The 19,411-nt window shown below is 44.3% G+C and overlaps 1 protein-coding gene across 1 annotated transcript in view; it reads right to left on the bottom strand.

The window, feature by feature from the left end:
• Positions 1–12,781, bottom strand: part of npas3 (neuronal PAS domain protein 3) — a 184,700-nt gene extending 171,919 nt beyond the window's left edge. The window contains exon 1 of the mRNA XM_084683274.1: positions 12,630–12,781. Coding sequence (XP_084539400.1) covers positions 12,630–12,781 — 152 coding nt within the window. The remainder of the gene's footprint in view (positions 1–12,629) is intronic.
• Between the last annotated feature and the right edge of the window lie 6,630 nt (positions 12,782–19,411).

Consider the following 19,411-nt stretch of genomic DNA (forward strand, 5'->3'; position numbering starts at 1 on the left):
TCAGCCACATCCATCTTGCTCAGACAACTTGCTCCGATCCATAAAACAGTCATTAATATGAAGCTATCAGCCCCCGTAGAATTTTCATTTTAACTGACAGGGAGCTCCATTCATCATTAGGGCTGGCGTTTGTCGTTGCCCCGGGACGCAGGACACAAGGAGAGGAAGGAGGGGGAGGACGAAGTGGAGCCTGGGAAGGAAGGAGGGGAGAGTGGGGAGGCTGAGGAGAAGTTAGGGAGGAAAGGCGGGGTTGGACGGACAGAGAGGCTGGGGAGGAGCGGAGGGGGAGGACAGAGACTGACAAGAGGATGTGGAGAAGGGGCTGGAGAGGAGGGAAAAGAGGTGGCTGGGGAGGAGAGGAAGGGATGCGGTAAAGAAGGGGGGATGGGGGGGAGGTGCATCAATGCAGATTTGTGAACGAGCACTGTGGAGGCTGCATGAGCCACAACCCCCGGTACACCTTCTGATGCAGCTGTACAATCACACACTGACAACCACAAAAGGTGTGTTTGACTCTGAGCTGGCTCCCAGACAATGTGGCCCTGATGACAGAAAGAGAGAGAGAGAGAGAGAGAGAAAGAGAGAGAGACAGAGAGAGAGAGAGACAGACAGACAGAGAGACAGAGAGACAGAGAGACTGTGAGAGAGAGCCTGTGAGAGAGAGACTGTGAGAGAGAGAGGAAGGCTTTAAAAGAGATCAGAGAAGATAAAAAGGATCACATGACTCCGAGCCAGTTGAATCAAAGACACACTTAGCCAGACAAGAAGAGGGTACACAGACTGTTCTGAGCATTCAGAAACCCTCTCAACGCGTCGTTAGCTGCCTGAGAGACAGAGACACAGAGGGACAGAGAGAAAGAGAGAGACAAAGCAAGAGGATGTGAGCGAGGGAGAAAGATATATTGAAAGAGAGAGTAGAGAGAAAAAGAAAGAGCGTGAAGAGAAATAGAGAAAGAGAGAGCGAGGGCCAGGGGGGTTGGGTGGGTGGGAACAGGGCTACCATTTTAATGAGTGTCACAACTTAACAAAAATGTTTCTCTGTTTCAATTCCCGACCATTTTGCCAGTTTTCTGGGTAAACAGCCGAGGAGGGATGTCTAGTGACAGCCAAGCCTTGATATGGAAAACAGGCTGGCCTTTGAAGTGTTGCGCCAGATTATGTAGCTTCAGCTGAGGAGAGATCTTTAGGATTATTCTTGTTCTATCTAATGATCCAGCTCATTGATAGATAAACATACTGGCATCTGCAGCAGGAAATTATTTACGATGTTTCCATGATGAGGAGGCTGGGGTGTGTGTGTTGAATGTGTATGTGAATCTGTGTATGCTTGAGACAGAAAGGGAGTGATATTGTGCAGGGGAACGAAGACGAAGAAGAAATGTGAAAGATGTGATGTAAAGAGACAGAAAATGTCTCACTCTGTCTCTTTTCAACATTAATGAATGGGGAATATTAAAGTTATGATATTTCTGCAATATTTAGGATTTGACATTGGTGTTAGCAGGCACAGTAAAGCGGTAGAAGATTAATGTAGAGCAGAGTGGTAAAGGGCTGTAGAGCAGAGTGGTAGAGGGGTATAGATAGAGTGATAGAGGGGTGTAGAGCAGAGTGGTAGAGGGATGTAGAGCCGTGGTAGAGGGCTGAAGAGCAGAGTGATAGAGGTTTGTAGAGCAGCTCTTTCAGAAGGAATGTGCCATGGCCCGACAGTTACTGGTGCCCACAGCCTGCCAACCTTCTCTCCTCCTCCTCCCTCCCTCCCTCCTCCCACCCTCCCTCCCTCCTCCTGTCTTTCCTAGCAGATGCTCCTCTCATCTGGTGTATTACACAGTAACTGTCCAAATATTGACATACAGATCCCACCCCCACTGAGTTAACCCTCTGGTGTCTGGGCAGTGGCCTCACTCAACACTCACAGCCTCTCTGCCTCACAGCCTCTCTTATCTCTGCTTCTGTCCCTCACTGTCCCTGCCTCTCTGCCTCTCTTACCTCTGCTTCTGTCCCTTACTGTCCCTGCCTCTCTGCCTCACAGCCTCTCTTACCTCTGCTTCTGTCCCTCACTGTCCCTGCCTCTCTGCCTCTCTTACCTCTGCTTCTGTCCCTTACTGTCCCTGCCTCTCTGCCTCACAGCCTCTCTTACCTCTGCTTCTGTCCCTCACTGTCCCTGCCTCTCTGCCTCTCTTACCTCTGCTTCTGTCCCTTACTGTCCCTGCCTCTCTGCCTCACAGCCTCTCTTACCTCTGCTTCTGTCCCTCACTGTCCCTGCCTCTCTGCCTCTCTTACCTCTGCTTCTGTCCCTTACTGTCCCTGCCTCTCTGCCTCACAGCCTCTCTTACCTCTGCTTCTGTCCCTCACTGTCCCTGCCTCTCTGCCTCACTTTCCTCTGCCTCACTTGCCTTTCTGCCTCTGTGCAAAGCCTCTGTGTAAGGTTTGCTTTCTTAGAAAGATTAGTTGGATCTCACCATGATGGTACCATGGGCTACTAAATGATGATACAAATAAGAATAAAACATAACTTGTTTGTACACTAACATGTTTTATCATTTGGCTGATACAGTACTGGCATAGCACAGACGTTCAATTGCTTAATTTGTATTGAAATCTTGTACAGTAAGAGTTCAGTTTGGAAGCTAAATGCAGGTTTCTCCCTGCCTGTCAGGGATCTGTGGGGTGCTGTGTGAACTGTGATGTAAACTGTGGGGTAGAGCAGGGGGGAAGCAATGATATGTTCAAATCTAATTGGCAAAGTCAAAAGATGTTGATAAGAAGGAGAAGATAAATGTGCTATCACAGCCTCTCTGAAGCCGCGAGACACTTCACACGAGATAACACCAGCGGCACTTCAAAACTGCATCTGTATAACAGGATGACAGCGCTGGGTGTGAGTGTGTGCTATGTATGCATGTGTGTGTGTTATGTATGTATGCATGTGTGTGTGTTATGTATGTATGCATGTGTGTGTTATGTATGTATGCATGTGTGTGTTATGTATGTATGCATGTGTGTGTTATGTACGTGTGCATGTGTGTGTTATGTATGTGTGCATGTGTGTGTTATGTATGTATGCATGTGTGTGTGTTATGTATGTGTGCATGTGTGTGTTATGTATGTATGCATGTGTGTGTGTTATGTATGTGTGCATGTGTGTGTTATGTATGTGTGCATGTGTGTTTATCCGTGTGCACCTTAGACAGCGCAGCGACATTAAAACCTGTCATCCATACGTTAGAGAGAGTGAGTTAGACTACTACCTCTCACCTCCCTCCAGTGAGACAAAACCAAACATCCTAATGTGCTGAGCAGCTCAAACATGCCCTGCCTGAACACACCAACACTGCTTGCTCAGAGTAATTCACCACCTGTGAGAGTTTTAAGAAGCATTAATGAAGGTTCTGAAACACCCCTCCCTGTGTATGTGTGTATGTGTGTGTGTGTGTGTGTGTGTCTGTGTGTGCCTTGTGTGTGTTTGTCCAGGCAGGGCTGGGTAATGGCAGTGGCATCATTGTGTGTGAGAGACTCCAGGTGATCCCCTAACAAAGCTGAACTCTTTCCTCAGAGAGAAGGGGGGCTGCAGGCCTGGGTGGAGCGCCACGCTCCCACTCTCCCAGAACAAACACATACCTCAGCATTTTCAGCCTCAGGTTTACTGCTTATAGAGCAATAATGTATCAGGGTTTTTCCACCCCCCCTTCTTGTTGAAACCGTCTTTAGGATATATTTAAATTAGAGATTTAGTTAATGAGTTTGGGCAAACTCTGGAACAGTCTTTTAAGCATTATCACTCTCATTAATTTTCAGAATTACCCACAGTGTTGTGATAGCTGTCATGGACTTCAGACTTCAATTAACTAAATACTATGTATAGCAATATATATATACGTGTGTGTGTCAGTGTGCATGTGTGCGTCAATGCGTGAGAGTGTTCCTTGCTGTGTGTATGTGTGCGGGAATGCACTTTATTTGGAAAACTTTGCAATTGACAATTTCAGCGTTTATTCTTTAACGAGAAGAGAGCTAAGCCCAAGATAAATATGCAAATTCACGACCAGCCAATATAAGCTTTTCGGAAATTAATGGATTTTTCCTTTAATTCGTCTGCTAAACTCCGAGGTGACAATGCCAACGGAGGACAGGATTCCCCTCAGAGAGACAGAAGTACAGAGAGCGAGAGAGAAATTGAGAGAGCAAGTGTGTATGCATTTGTGTATAAACAAAATCAAGATATCATCATCATCATACACAGTATCATGCTTTATATAAAAATGGCCGTGACGGCATCTCCTTCACACACAGTTCCCCGATGATTATAATAATCATAAAGTTCTTAATAACCAATTCTCCCTATGCACAATAATAATGACCAGCAAGCAGATTGAGAGAAAAAAAAAAGTCTCTTTTTACAAGACGCATCAAAGTGACAACGACGATAAACATTTTGTGCTGGCATTCTTCTCCTCGGGACCCTCATCTTTCTAATCATCTCTCTGCTTTTCTTAGATCGTTTTCCCATCATATCTTCCTCAAGTGTTTGTCTCATCAGAGGGGTAAGTATTTCATTACTGGGTGTTTTATCTGTTTGGACCGGAGTGTGAAGCTGGTATAATTAACCCTGCCTTCACAGTGATTGATACAGGCAGGCCGTTTTATTTGTTCCACTACACAGATCATGAAATCCAGCCTTTCAGCCAGCCTCCCTGACCCACACGCTCCAGCACGCTAATACAGGAACAGACACCAGGAGAGGAGGGGAATTAGAGAGGAGAGAGAGGCAGAGGAGGGGGGGCGAGGGTGTTGAAGAGGTTGAGGGAGAGAGAGGGAGTGAAGGAGAGAGGGGGAGAGGATGGGAGAGACAGTGAGGAAGACAGGAAAAAAGATGAGAGGGAATTGCAAAGCCATGAGCTAAAATCTTGTAAAAATGACCTTGGCAAAAAAAAGTAAATGGCCTCATATGTGTTTGTGTTTTTAAATTGTTGAGTTGTTCGATCCTCTCCAGCAGGTGGAGAACATCCAGAGGCTGTTCTGAAAGTTTCTGCACAATACTGGGAATTAGAAAGAAATGTGTGCTTTGTTTTCATGTGTTTTACAACTGGGTCTAGATCTAGGGTTTCTCTAAGGGAGTGTGGAACAGTCATGGTCCGTTACAAAACAACTTTTCACCTTTCATCTTTCTTTCAATAAATAATCTAGTCTGATCCAGCCTTTCCTCGATCCCATTTTTATTTCTAGATATTTTGCCAGTTTGGTCTCATTTAGACGTGAAATCGTTTGTTTTCTACAGAGACTTAGACCAGACCTTCCAAAATATGGACAAGCCCTCTACATGTACACTGTCTGGAATGAAGCACCATTGCTCTGTGTGTCCAGTGCCATGTGTAAACGGTCCTGAAGACTGATGAAGGGTGTTTTGTGGGCCATATTGGGTACTTCCAGAGCAGTGTGTCAACAATCCTGATAACAGATGATATTCCTTCTCAACAAGACTGATGTGCAAGCAGCATGGGGCCGGCTCTTCACAGGGCCAGCTCTTCAGAGGGCCGGCTCTTCAGAGGGTCAGCGTGTGTTTCTCAGCATGGGGCCCACTTCAGACCTCCGCTCTGCTTTACACAGCTTCATACAGCGTCGGACCCACCTAGGGAGAGCAAGAACAGAGCAGGGCTCCGCACCGCTGAGGAAGGGCCGGGGAGGTGAGACTTGGGTCGTGATCAGCGGTGCCTCACAGGCACCCAGCCATGGCTGTGACATTTGGTCATCAGAGCTAGCAAGCTATATCTGGTGTGACAGTTAGCAGATGGACAAGTAGGACTGGAGGGCTGGAATCCATTCCTTCCGCTTCTGGAACATGAGCGGTCGCAAAGCTCTGAGGGCGTGCACTTCATTTGAGGATGTTTTTTTTTTTTTTTTTTTTTTTACCTCCTCCCTCCCCCCCCCCCCTCTCCATCTCTCTCTCTGTGTGTCCCCCCCCCCCCCTTCCCCCTTCTCACCTCTCGTCTCCCTCTTTCTCTCAAAGTGAATAATCAATTGTGATTTCACGGAGCGGTCCCTCTCCGGTGAAGGGACCCGGCAGGTGCCCCTGCTCAGGGGGAGGTGGGGGCAAGGGCCGATAACGGGAGGAAATGATTGGGTCTTAATACCGGTAAAGTTGAACCTGAGGGTCAGCGTTATGGCAGAGATGCATGCGGACACCACTGACCCCCCCCCCAACCCCCCCAGCTAAAATAGGTAAAGTGGGTGCAGAGACGAGTGAGGGGGGGAAGGGAGGAAACAGAAGGAGGGAGGTGAGGAACAGGGATAGTACAGGGGAAGATGGAGCACAGCAGGAGAAGGTGGACTTACACTCAGATAATAAACACAGGTCAGAACACAGCCATGAATCTCAAGTCATTCATGTACAACTCGGCTCTAAACTCCAGTGTAAGTCAGGGTAAACTCGGGCGTAAATGTAGGTTTCAACAGACAAACCCAGGTGTTAATGCAGGTTGTCACACCAAACATGCCTCTCACACCAAACTGCTCAGGACTGAACCGAAAAAGCATTGTGTCTGTTTCTCGTCAACATCATGACTTTGATTTGACAAACAGTTCAGTAATGCAATAAGGAGCCTTCTCTCTATACAGAGAACGTCCAAAGGGAAGCAGCCACAGGACATGAGAGTTATTCTCTTAGACTGAAGGAAGGACGTGTGTGTGTGTGTATATGTGTGTGTGTGTATTTAAACAATCCTAGGTAGTAATTGAACTGTGCTTCAAGGACAGGTATGTATGTAGGTAGCTGCGAAGCTGCCCAGTCAGCAGTGCTGTGGTGATTACATTCCCTGTAGCAGGGAGGAGAGGAGGACAGAGAGACTTCAGCATAGCGTTCCTCCAGCCTCTACAATCCTAACCCCTTCGACACTCAGTGATGTGAGGACCACTACAGCACAATGTGATATCTGTGTTACCACACAGTAATGTCGTCTTCTGTAATTAATGTCTGCCTGAGGCCAAAAGGACGCCATCTTGATGCTGTGGCTGTTTCAGCTTGCTGATCAGGCAGCGTTGGATCGTGTTCACCAACACCACCAGGCCAACAGTAGAATCTACCAGAGGCTGGAGGCCACCACACTGCAGCAGACAAGGACTCATAGTCTGGATGTCTGGGTCTGTGGTCTCTAAACACTGACCTTCAGTACCCCCACGGAGAGGAGATGAGAGCAGAGGAGAGGATGCAGCCGGATGTATGCAGTGAGCGACGTACGCAGAGGAAATCAATCCTCATTCTGACTAATCAACACAGATGTAGAGGGTTGTACACCTCTACACTTGACTGTTTCAGAGCCAATCAATAGGTGGAAATGCTTGTCCTCTACACCATGGTTATAAACACACACACACACACATCCTAGGTCCCTATCTAGAGCCACATCACTCTGAATGTGACCAAGGACAGTGTGTTTGTGTGTGTGTGTGTGGGGAAAAAGGGGGGGGGGGATCTTTTTTAATAAGGTCTGTTTCCAGCTGTGGGCTGTAACTGCAGGAAGTAATATCCATCTTTGATGATAATGCATTACTCCTACTGTGTTTCTGCTTCCCTTAAGGCCAGCTCCGGTGTAACAGGGCCCTCCTCCCACCAGATGCCTGGTGATCCTCTGCAACACCACAGTAGATCTTACACCCCTGGGAATGGTGTCGTGTTGTTTCATTACACAATATGCACATATTCAAATAGAGATGTATGTATTTTGTACAAAAAAACAATAGCTATCCAATTAGAGAATAGTGATAAACCTACAACAGAAGACAACAAGGTTGGCACGTCTACTCCTAGCATAGAAGGAAAATTCAAGTGTTAGCGTCAACTGGTGAAACATTTCGGAACCAGAGCCAGTGCGAGACTGTTTCTTGTCTCCCCCCCCCATGCCTCACACCTCACTCTCTCTTAATTCCCTTGTATAAATCCTGGAGGCAGCTGGGGAGGAAACAGGACTATTTAGCACTTTGCTTTGCCCAGAAGGCTAGAAACACTTTAGACACACAGCCAACTCTGAGGCTGCTCTCTGCTGTGTGAGAATCCCAGCCAACACAATCGCACACACACACACAAATACACAAGCACTCACACAAATGCACAAGCGCTCACACAAATGTTTACACACACACACACACACAGCTAAGCATGCTACACACGAGTGTGCACATACACACACAAGTTTGCACAAAAGCACGCACTAACACAGTCTCCTCTCGCCCTCTCTCACACCCTCTCCCTCCCTCTCTCTCAAATTTCCACATTTAATTCAGAAAGGCTTGTTTTGCCCCCAAACCTCCAGGTCTGGCAGTACCCAACCCTTGTCCAGGACACAGTCAGTCTGCCTGGCAGACATCAGGATGCTATTCAAGAGGCATTAAACTAAACACATTCACCTATTTCTTCAATCAGAATCTCTGACCCAAGTGTTATTTAGTTCAACTCTGAAGTGAAGATGCAGGGAAACACAACATCTGCTGGAGTCTCGACTCCACCAGAATACCATTAGCAGACAAAGTAAGGTCTCCAGCACAAGGTCTATGAAGTTTCCTCCCTCTTCGCTAAAATCAATTCCATATTTCAGATTCATATTGGAGTGACATGCCCAGAATGGCACACAAAATAGACTGCTGCCATGGAGATTAGAGTACTGCCCACCAACCTACACCCTGCCTGATACCTAGAGCAGTCAGGGAACCTGCTACATGGGAAATATCAAGCCACATATTAGGTCTAATAAATGTATAATATTACTATAATACTGTATGTTGTATTTTATTAGCTACAGTTACAGTAATTCCTTACTCTACGTTGTCCAACATGAAGAGTCACTGTCAACATCTTCCTGTGCTTTATTCAGAACGAATGGAATTTAGAAACTAGTAGTAACTCGTTTACAATATTTGAAGAAGTGGGGTTTGATATTGTTGTTCTCTCTATATGTTGTGTCAACGCATATAGGTAGCTGCTTTCTCCAGCCCCTCTGCGGCACTACGCTGGTGAACACACGGCTTTCACTTTCATATTGGACGAGAGAAAAATAGAAATAGTAGCAAATAGTTCAATACCGACAGTAGAAGTCTAAAGGTGTGTGTAACAAACACGCACTCACACACACTCCTGGTTAGTCTAACCTCACATGCAGCCAGTACTGTGGTGTCTAAGCACCACCAACGATCCTCACCATCTGCAATCAGCTATACGTCAGGGAACCAGGAGATACGTGATCGAATCTGCAGCCACTGTACTGTACACAGAGATCCCAGCATCAGCTCTAGTCTGATCCTCATGCGTGGCGTTAGGCTACATCCTACTAGAACTCCCTCTGTACTCAAGACACAATGGAGCACCTAGACCACTGCTGTTAGATGTCCTAATAAGATATTACAACTGGTGTATTACAACCTTATAACTCAGTTAAGTCACTGTTCTGGATAGGAAGTATAATAGAGAAAATAACAGGTTTTACTCATGAAAAATGTTTTGGGATGTGTCAAAAATCATAACCCTTGAAGCCAGTTTTAGAGTTATTACCAAATTACATTGCCTTTACTATCATAACTCCTGGCTGTAAAAAGAATCAATAATTGTTCGTCAAGCCTAATTGTTGTCATTAAAATGAAACCGAGAGACGAGATAATATTCCTGCAGCGCTACTGACTACAGCCTGCCCTCTCACAGACCGTCTGTATGGCAGTGCCGCTATCATTACCTGGCGGATGATGCCTGATCCGACAAGATATCGTGATCCATGCGCTACACATTTAAAGTTCCTCAACAGCTGGTTGCTGCCGTATGCTAATTCCTCACAGGCACCCGAGGTCCCGCTGCAAAACAGGAGCCGGAGAAACCACTGCACACAAACCACGAGCTTTCTGGCCTAGCCGCGCCGAGTGGAGGAGGAGGCTGTTACACACACAAACAGCGGCATTGTCATCGATGAATGCACATGGGGTTTTTTTCGACGCTAAAAAACCTTGCTTACAGCATCAGCAATGCGAAAGTGGATGCCTGCATAACCGGGCTGCGCTCGAGCCAATACACACTGGCTGTCCTCTGCTAGGTTTTGACACACTGACTGTACGCCTTCCCTTAGTCTATACCTGTTAACCGAACGTCAAGGTCCCAAATCTCTGACGCACACCCCCGCTGTAAGGGCAACAACGAAACTTCTGACATCTCCACTCAAAATTGCATAGCATCTAAAGACAAGCGGTATAGCTGTTTGTAAGAAAAATAACATTCCAAGCGTTACCGTTCTCTTCTCGAAGGGTCTTGCTGTATGCTAGCCTTGGTGGGCGCCATCTTCCTGAAATTATTTGATTTCTTACTTTTTTTTCTTCAGATTTATTTTGACATAAACCCGTGCCGCCTGACAGCAATGCGTCATGTAGACTAGGTGTATTTTGACAAAGCCATAGCGCTGTGCTGGACCTGCCGTGCCCGTCTCTCCGTGTATTGGCGCTCATGAGCGTGTAAAAAGGGAGCAAAAAACCCCGACGCCGAGCTCCAAAGGCATGCCAAGAAAAGTGAGTGGAAACCGGGGGGGATGCTTCTCAAATCCCGCTGCTCTCCCAAAACACGGAGCTTTGGGTTGTAACAGTTCAAGTACTACGCTACAAACGGGTGCTTCGTATCTTTACATTTTCCCGCATCAGTCGTGGGTCCCCGGCGCTTCCTATAGGATTTCAGAGTCTGTTTGTCTGTGCATTTTCAGCTTTTTCCCTGGCTCGTTGTGTGAGAAAAAGGACACATCTTCGCAGCTACCGGCGCAACAACGCCACTCAGTTGTAGAAACTGTTTTCATATAATACATGTTGCATTGCGTTTTCATTAATACAAGACGCACATACTATTATTTCATACACGTTGTCATGTCTAAATACAATTTAATTATCTTAACACAAAAAAACGAGAGATTTGCTTTTATGTCCATCTGAGCAGTGTGCCATAATTGTCATCAATTAATCTATAAATGATGCAGTAGTGTAACTGTTTTTGTAATAATGTGAAAAAGTCGTTGTCATGTTGATATAATGTAACTTTTCTGCCCATTACTTTCACTGTAGTCTAATGTGTCCCGTATGCGTTTAGGCTAAAACAATGTTAGGAGGAAAGAGGTGGAAATACCATTGACATCCAGCAAACTTATTATAAAAATGTAGAAATGTTTGGATAAATGTAACAGTACACTTGCCGTTAAGTTACAAATAGTTTTAGTTTGTCATTTGTTAGCAAACAGATAGGATAAGGAATGAAAACATGGGTCCGTTTACTGCATTCCAACACACAATTAATTGTCTTTGATTTATGCATTTTTTTCGTGTAAATGTCAAGATAGGGTTTAATGTCCAAACAACAACGACCAGAAGCGTTAGGCCTTTGGAAGAGCGTTCTGCTGTCAATGACCCGTCAAGGTCACGCGCCGGTCATGGACTTCTGAGTTGGTTGAGGACTTTCTGGTTCCATCAACACATGTGGTAGTTTAATTCAAGGCACGGGAATTTCATCATTATGTTTTTTTGAGGAGCAATACATTTTGTTTGACTCAAGAATGTCTTTACAAATACGCTGTTGAAGTCGAGAGTAACTTGTAATTGTCAGTTATTTCAGTTTACTTTGTGGGATATTGTTGGATATCTTGATAATTTGTTGGTGAGAGAACATTCAGGCCAAATGAAAGCACACAAATAAACACAAGCCAGCTGTCTTAAAAACGTCAAGCTGCTTTATAATCATCACAGGCTCATGAAAACGCTAATATAAGACAGACCATAACATTGGGGAACACAACGACTTTACTTTGGCATTTCTTTTCAAAGAAAGAATGCCTTTTATTTTGCCAGGACGCACGACATTTGTCCTTTCAAGAAGTTCTCACTGGTGTGTGTGTGTGTGTGTGTGTGTGTGTGTGTGTGTGTGTGTGTGTGTGTGTGTGTGTGTGTGTGTGCGTGCGTGCGTGCGTGTTTGTATGTACTAGTGCGTGTTTGTGTATGTTCAGGCCCTATTCTTTTGAATCCAAATATATGTTGTGTAAGATGTTTTGAGGCAGAACGACCTTTATGTGGAGGTTATAATAGGTCTATATATTCAAGCCTGACTTTTGCAAGTCTGAGAACCTCAGTTTTTATGCGCGGCTGTAATTCACTTTGGTCGTTGCTTCTTAGTGGCCCATAGAATTTAAAGCACGCTCACAAGTAAAGTGTCCGTGGTATTTTGTACCCAATAGTTATTGTTTATCATGAAAGAGACCTTTGAAACACACCCAAAAACCATGTGTTTTTTAATAGTTTTTTAGACGTTTGTGGGTTTTAACAGGTAAGATGTTCAAGCTCCGTACAAATAAGTTGCTGAAAGTAGCCCTTTTGAGTTCCACGTGAATATACTGTAAACTAGCCTACTCATATTGTAAAATAAACTTTGGATCTCACCATAGGTGGAGTTCATAGATTATGATATCAATCTGTATGTTCATTAATGGTATATGCATAAAACTTTAAGTAATCATGTTCCCTACATAGCGGTGACGGATGTCATCTACCACTTAGAACATTTTGGAATGAATAGATGGAATGATCATATCAGAAAATGGAATAAATGGTTCATATTATTACAGTGTTCCACGTACCTTTGTTGATAAGGGGTGAGTCCCTGGACATTCTGCGGGTTTCCGTTAGTGGTTCCGGGGATTCTCCCCACCGCAGGACCGGCTGACATTCCCCCGGCTCCTCCACCTGCCGCCGTCACCTGAACGCTGAAGTCCGGGAATATCCTGATCATCCCCGCTCAGTGGTACGAAAGACAAACCGAGTCTATGAAGATATTTCAAAGAATAATAGCCTTCCCTCCAGCCGAGGAAGTTACACCACAATCCCATTAGTGATGGTTACCCGCTCATCGGCCATTCTACGTCTTGTTTTCTGGATCGGCGACTAGACAAGTGCAGGATTCAGGGAGTTAGCAATGACATTGATGCCGGTGGTGCATGTGCGAGCAAGAATCGCGTCCTCTACACACCAGCGTGGGAATGTGACTATTGTTCTATATCAAAGGTGGAAAAATATCGAGGCGGTTGTAGAAAGGATAACAATATTATAAAACCATGTTAAGCCTTACATGTATTTTATAAACGTTTTAAGAACAAATTATTTAATTTCAGAGTGGTTTAGAATAAAGGTTAGAAAGTGTTGATGGGTTTGTCTACAGTTCACGAAAAACTAACCGAGCTCAAAATGAATGTCGACTTAGTATCTTGAAAATTAGGAACCGACCGGATAAAAACTAAGTTCATACGGATGAATGCGTCTTCAAACCTCGTCTTTTACTCTTTCAACTACTAACCTAAATCAAAGTTAGTGTCGTTGGATTGTTCTATTGATTCCTCGAATGCCTAGAGTTGGAAAATTATAAGTTTTCTAATCAAACTATACGACTTTCTCTCAGCGCACGAAGAATCTCAAAGAAATTCAAGAGTTTTTGTAAGAATTTTTGCGTTTATTACTTTACAAAGTACAGTTTTTAATCTCTGTCCAAATCAAGGTAGCCTAAATTAATTGCGAAAAGTTACTCTGCGTCCTACCCACTTGTCAATATTGCCATTTCCGAATGCAAGAATCCTTATTCATTTGGGTAACACGTGCAAAAAGCAGTGCAGAATACTTCCAAATTACTCAGATGAATTCAATTTGTCGCCATCAAATTCAGGTAAGAAGTTTTCTAATAATTAGAAGTGAACTTAAAACTCCTCTTCTAGGTTGTACTGCGAGCAGCTGTTATTGTGAGCTCCGGAACTCTCTCTCTCCCTCTCTCCCTCTATTCGCTGAGTTAAAGCCTTTCTGCGCGAAGGTAAATGTGTAAATAAGCTTGTTGTAGCCGTGTGAATTTCCCCATAGATTTTGTGTGTTGTAGTTGTGGTGTGTTCGGATGTGCAGCAATGCCATTCCTTGCGCGTGTGAGCGGGGGCTGAACTTGGCCTCGAAGCCTGCTGATTAACTGCCTCGCGCAGGCAATTGCCGGAGCGCGCGTAGCTCCATACTCGCCAATCAAAGAGCGCGGCAGGAGCGCGCAGGAGATGCTGCGGCATGTAACCCGTTGTTGCCCAGGAGACGATGGTAAAAATTGATCCTTCTGAAACCGATATAACCTTTCATTAGGTGGTTAAAGCACAAATTAACATACCGACAGGCCGTCTCTCCACGACAAAGAAGACACCAGCGTAGGCTACTGGTTAGAGATGACTTTACGTTCTGGAAAAAACGTATAAAACAGAAAGGTGGGAAATACAGAAACACTGTAACTTCAGACCATAGCTTTAGCAGCAAACCTGTTGTAGTCTGTCTATAGCCTAAAGCTACATCAAGAACACCAAATCGCTTTCCAATTTCAGGGGGTATGCATCTGATTTACTCTTATATTGTTAACTCTATTATTCTAGTTTTTCATGTAGGCTATGCCTACTGTTGGATACATGCAAAATAAAATCAATAAAATATCTAAATATCTCTACCTTTGACAGTTTTATAGACACGCATAGACTAAATGGCTATGTGACAGGCTGTTACCAATTCAATTCCATAAAGACAAATGTGTTTTTTGACTTCACACGCTATGAATAATTTCTCGTCTCTTGGGGGGGAAAACAAGAATAAAAAAACAGACATTTAAGCTCTTTTGTAAAATCTGAGTTACTGGATCTTCAAGTAGCCCAAGTTACAGACAGAAAAAAAATGAAAGCATTTCCACTGTACTATAAAATGAAACATAGCTCTAACTAGTCAATAGAGGTGATTAAACACCAATAGAAACTACCCTAGCACTTCACATGAGACCTGAAATTGTATCCCTCCTCTAACTAGGTCTAATGAAAATGCCTTAGCAACGAGCCTCACCGAAGAGTGCTTCTCCTTGCTCTGGGTTTCCCTGTAATGGAATCAAATGAATTGCACTGGAGGCTCTAAACCGACATTGCAGGCCCCTGATACAATTAGAGCTGCAGTCTGGGCTGCCGTTTACCTGCGCGGGTATTTGGAGGAGCCTGTATTGCATTTATTTGTCTACAGTTCTCTGCTAAAGTACATGAGACAGATCCAGGCCAGCTGAGCCCTTCTGTTCTCCCTCATGTCATCTCAGGTCTACCGGTGGAGTGGAGTGCACACACACACATACCTATACACACACACACACACACACAAACATATTCACACAAACACACGTACACACGCATGCACACAACGCTCCCCCCCTACCACCCACCTACCAATACACACAAACACACACAAACAAACACAAACACACACATGCTCTCTCCTCATCACTCTGACTCTAATGGTAATCAATGTGAGGCTCCATACTACTGAAGCCCACCACGCTCCTCTCTGCTCTGTGGGCACTTGTGGTAATGAGGTAGCCGAGGGAGAAGCTGGAATGTGAGGAGCTGTTTGCTGCTTAATGACTCTTAATAGAATAGTATTTATAGAGGTGCAAGCTCCTGACAAGACACAATGGTAACTTACCTGAGGTCAATCAGACTCTCACCAGAAACCCAAGGTTAACAGTATGCTATGCTGCTGTAATGCGTTTACGTTTGACCAAATACGTTTGGCATCCATCCATAAGAGGTGAAGCTAAAATGCTAAAATATAATTCATCAAATTCAGACAGGTGAGCAGCCAACATATTTGTATAAAAGCATTTTAATGGATTTAGTGTCCTTCAGTGTAGTGGCAGTTGTTAGGAACTGCTCGATTAAGATACTAAAATTCTACCTTGCACCTCAGTCCAAATCTCTTTGGGACTGTGGCAATGTCCTTCTGATCTAGTGATAGCTAACACTTTAAACCTTTAGTCTACAATTTCATTCATTCTCTTTGAATGATATCGTCTTTAATTAGCCCAGGATAATAACACACATTATTTGACAGGTGTCCAGGACTCAAGGTGTCCTTCAGCCTAGAGATGATGACAGATCAGACCTCGTCCTTGTGGTTGAGGTTCAGGGGAGTCACCAGTAGCCCCGCCATATCATGCCATTCCACAAGTAGCCCAGTGAGTTATTAAGCTTATCACAACTTCACACAGTTTCAAAATGGCCTCCTCTAGAATGAGTGAACCGTCGTCTGTTACGATAATGGCGTGAATGCAGAGGTCATCGCTGCCTCTCGTGTCAGGCGTGGGTAATTGGAGCAGCGCCACCGAATCATAATTTCATCTTTCCTTTGTGAGTGTGAAAGATCGCAGTTCCATGGATGTTTCATCAGTCTCGCTGCTTTTGTTGCTGGTGTGACTTGTTCTGTAATTTCTTCGGATGTTGAAGTGCTTTTTCTTTCCCCCCGAGACATATATTTTCAAGAGTTGTCAAACTCAGAGAAGGTAAGGTCAGATATGGAGACCTTCGAGGGTAGTGATCACTGACACATTCTGGATTCAGTCAGTCACAGCTCAGGTGCACCAATCTTTATAAATTAACACTTTGAATTAAGTTGGACCAATACTTGTGTACAGTATGATGAAGGTGGATAGAGTAAAAAAAGAGACAAAGAATAAATACAAATAAAGTGAGAGAGAAAGGTAAGCAGAGGAAAGGAGTGATGAGAAATAGAATAAGTGAGAGAAAAGGACAAATCACCATATTCTAACCAATAATCTCTTACAGTAATTTCCAGCGTCCGGTCTGATTGATAGGGCAGACCACTCATCTCCGAGCTGGGGTCGCAAGGTCACGACAAACACTCACACGTCTCCCTGCAACTGTAATACGCTCTGAAATTTCACTTCCTAACGTCCCCGGATGAGTCGTAGCTCCCCAGAGATGATGAATTAACTGCTTAGAGGAATTATACACGAGCCAGTCTCAGCCTCCTATATTCTGGTGATTGATCTAAGAGACCAATCGTCAGCGACATCATTGCCTTTCCTTTATTTTCCATTATAAGCTACTGCTTGGCCCTGCAGACACCTGGGCCGTCTGCCGGCTGATTGTTTTATAAATGTGGTTTAAAAACACACACGCATAAACACACGCACACATGAGTGTTTGATGTCCAATCAGAATTACAGAAACCCACCCAGCCAGTCTGTGGGGAAGTGATAGGTTCAGCACCTCTGTCAGCCCTCAGCTATCTTATTCCTTTTTTGCTTTATCATGCAAAAGGGCGGGCTGCCCAATGGGCTGCCCGGTGTATCAGTCTATGTCTGGGCTCCTCCTTTATCTCTTATTCAGACAGGGTGCAGATAGTGTTCACATCCTGATGTTTTCATCTGAGATCCCACCTCTTCTCAACTTGTATGAAGTATCAGCATAATATACTCCCTATCTTCTAATCTAAAAGCCGATTTCACCAACCGACATTGTTAACATTAAGATTATTATACCCTGCATGTCTCTGTGAGGTTGTGAACTACGGCACACTGTCTGGTGACTTGATACCCATTCAAAGCCTTTAATGAAGAACATTGCGTCGGTTGTTGGAACGTTCATTTCCTATGCCTCCATTTCCCCCTGCACTAAGGATTGAAAAATGCAGACGTTGTCACGGTGATGAGGTGATGGTTCTATCCATCACGTGAAGCACAAGCATGAGAAGGTGATCTTGGGAGCTCGCAGGACAACACTGGGTCATTACCAATGGCAGGAAACGTGTGGAAATCTTCCAAGAAGACCTTAGTGTTATTGTGTTATATATCAGATGGTAATCTTCTCAAAGCCCTATATCCTCTCACTCATAAGAATATATGGCATCTACCCAGCTGCAGTAGTACCACGTTTGCAGGGAAAGCGTAACCTTTCGAACAGTGACTATATTTCCAAATACTAAGTAGTTCTCGCTGAAATGAAACCACTGCCTTCATACCACAAGCCCACGCACGTTCAATAATGGGAGCCACAAAGGACAGACGTAAGCTTAGTTATTTGTTTCAGAGTAAACTTGGCGACCGCCACACCCTACCCTACTTCCAGGAAGTTGTAGGGTCTGACATTTGAATCCCGTCATTCTTTCATCCTGACCAGTCGTCCTCTTAGACACAGAGATGATCTCTGTCAAGTCTGTTTGATGTTCTGTAATCACATGTGATCTTTTCAACAAAGAGAGTCCGTCCTAGTTAATGTGACCGTCCATGCTCGGGCAAAGAAACCAAATCAACATTGTGACTGCTGGTAATTGCAAAGCCACCATGGTCCGATGCGCTTGACCTTAACGACCTTTAAAATCATTTCCATTTTCTTACAAAAAATATCTTGTTAATTGCAAAAAGGGGACCGTTCTCCTCACCATGAAATGTTCTTTGAAGACAATGTAGGAATGTATTTCCATGTTAATGTACTAATCCCATCAGTCAGAGATGTGCCTTCCAACACAATCAGATTCAAAGTAGCTGAATGTTTTATATGAGTAGCCTAGGGAATATATGACTAACAACTGATGTATGTAAGACTAATAATTGATAACACGAGTATGGTGACTACCAAATACTTTACAATAAATGAATTTGTTGATAAGCACAAATGATTGACAGAGGTGGTTATTATATTTTTTTAATTGATATTACTTTGATTTGCTTTACAGTTTACTTATCTGTAAATATCCTTATTGTTGAATGTCACTATGATAATGATGTTTTGTCTTCAGCAACAGCAAAAACTCCTGCACTCACTAACATGGTAGGAAGGTAGAAGGTGTTAGACAAGGCTGCTAGTGTAGGAACTGTAATGCCACAGTCTTCCTCATTCAAATTCTCTATCTAAAGACTGCCTACCTTTTGCGTGTGTGTGTGTATGTGTGTCTATGTGTGTCTGTGAGTGTGTGTGTGTGTGTGAGAGAGAGAGAGCATGTGCGTGTGTCTGATTTTTAGACACTCACCATCAACAAACATGCTTCTTCTATAAGGCCACATCGACGATTACAGGAGAGGAGCTGTCATTACCACCATCCTCTGCAATCAGGGAAAGGTTGATTCGCTGGTGTGTGTGTATGTGTGTGTGTGTGTGTCTGTGTGCTGGGTAGGTAGGTAGGTGGGTGTGTGTGTGTTGTAAGGTAATGATACATCCCAGCTGATTCACTGATGAGGATCATTTCTGCCGTCCAATAGTCTTCCAGATGATCAGAAGCAGGAAATGACCCTCGGGGCTGCTGGTGACCATGCCTGCCAGGTCGGGCCTGTTCTGCTGATGCAAACACTTTCCACTGTGTTTGTTGTTGATATTTAACGATCAACATGCTGGGTGCTGCTGTTCCAACATGACCTCAATCACCATCCTGTCAATTGTCAGACCTTCAGCATCTTATAACCGATTTATTGAAGTGCAAGCACGGACGCATGGACACACACACACACGTACACACACACACACACACACAAACACACACACACTATTTAATTGAAAACACATTCGGTAAACCATATTCTATCATC

Source organism: Hypomesus nipponensis, chromosome 3 (assembly GCF_054491055.1).
Source record: "Hypomesus nipponensis isolate SF chromosome 3, ASM5449105v1, whole genome shotgun sequence".
In the NCBI taxonomy this organism is placed as follows: Eukaryota; Metazoa; Chordata; class Actinopteri; order Osmeriformes; family Osmeridae; genus Hypomesus; species Hypomesus nipponensis.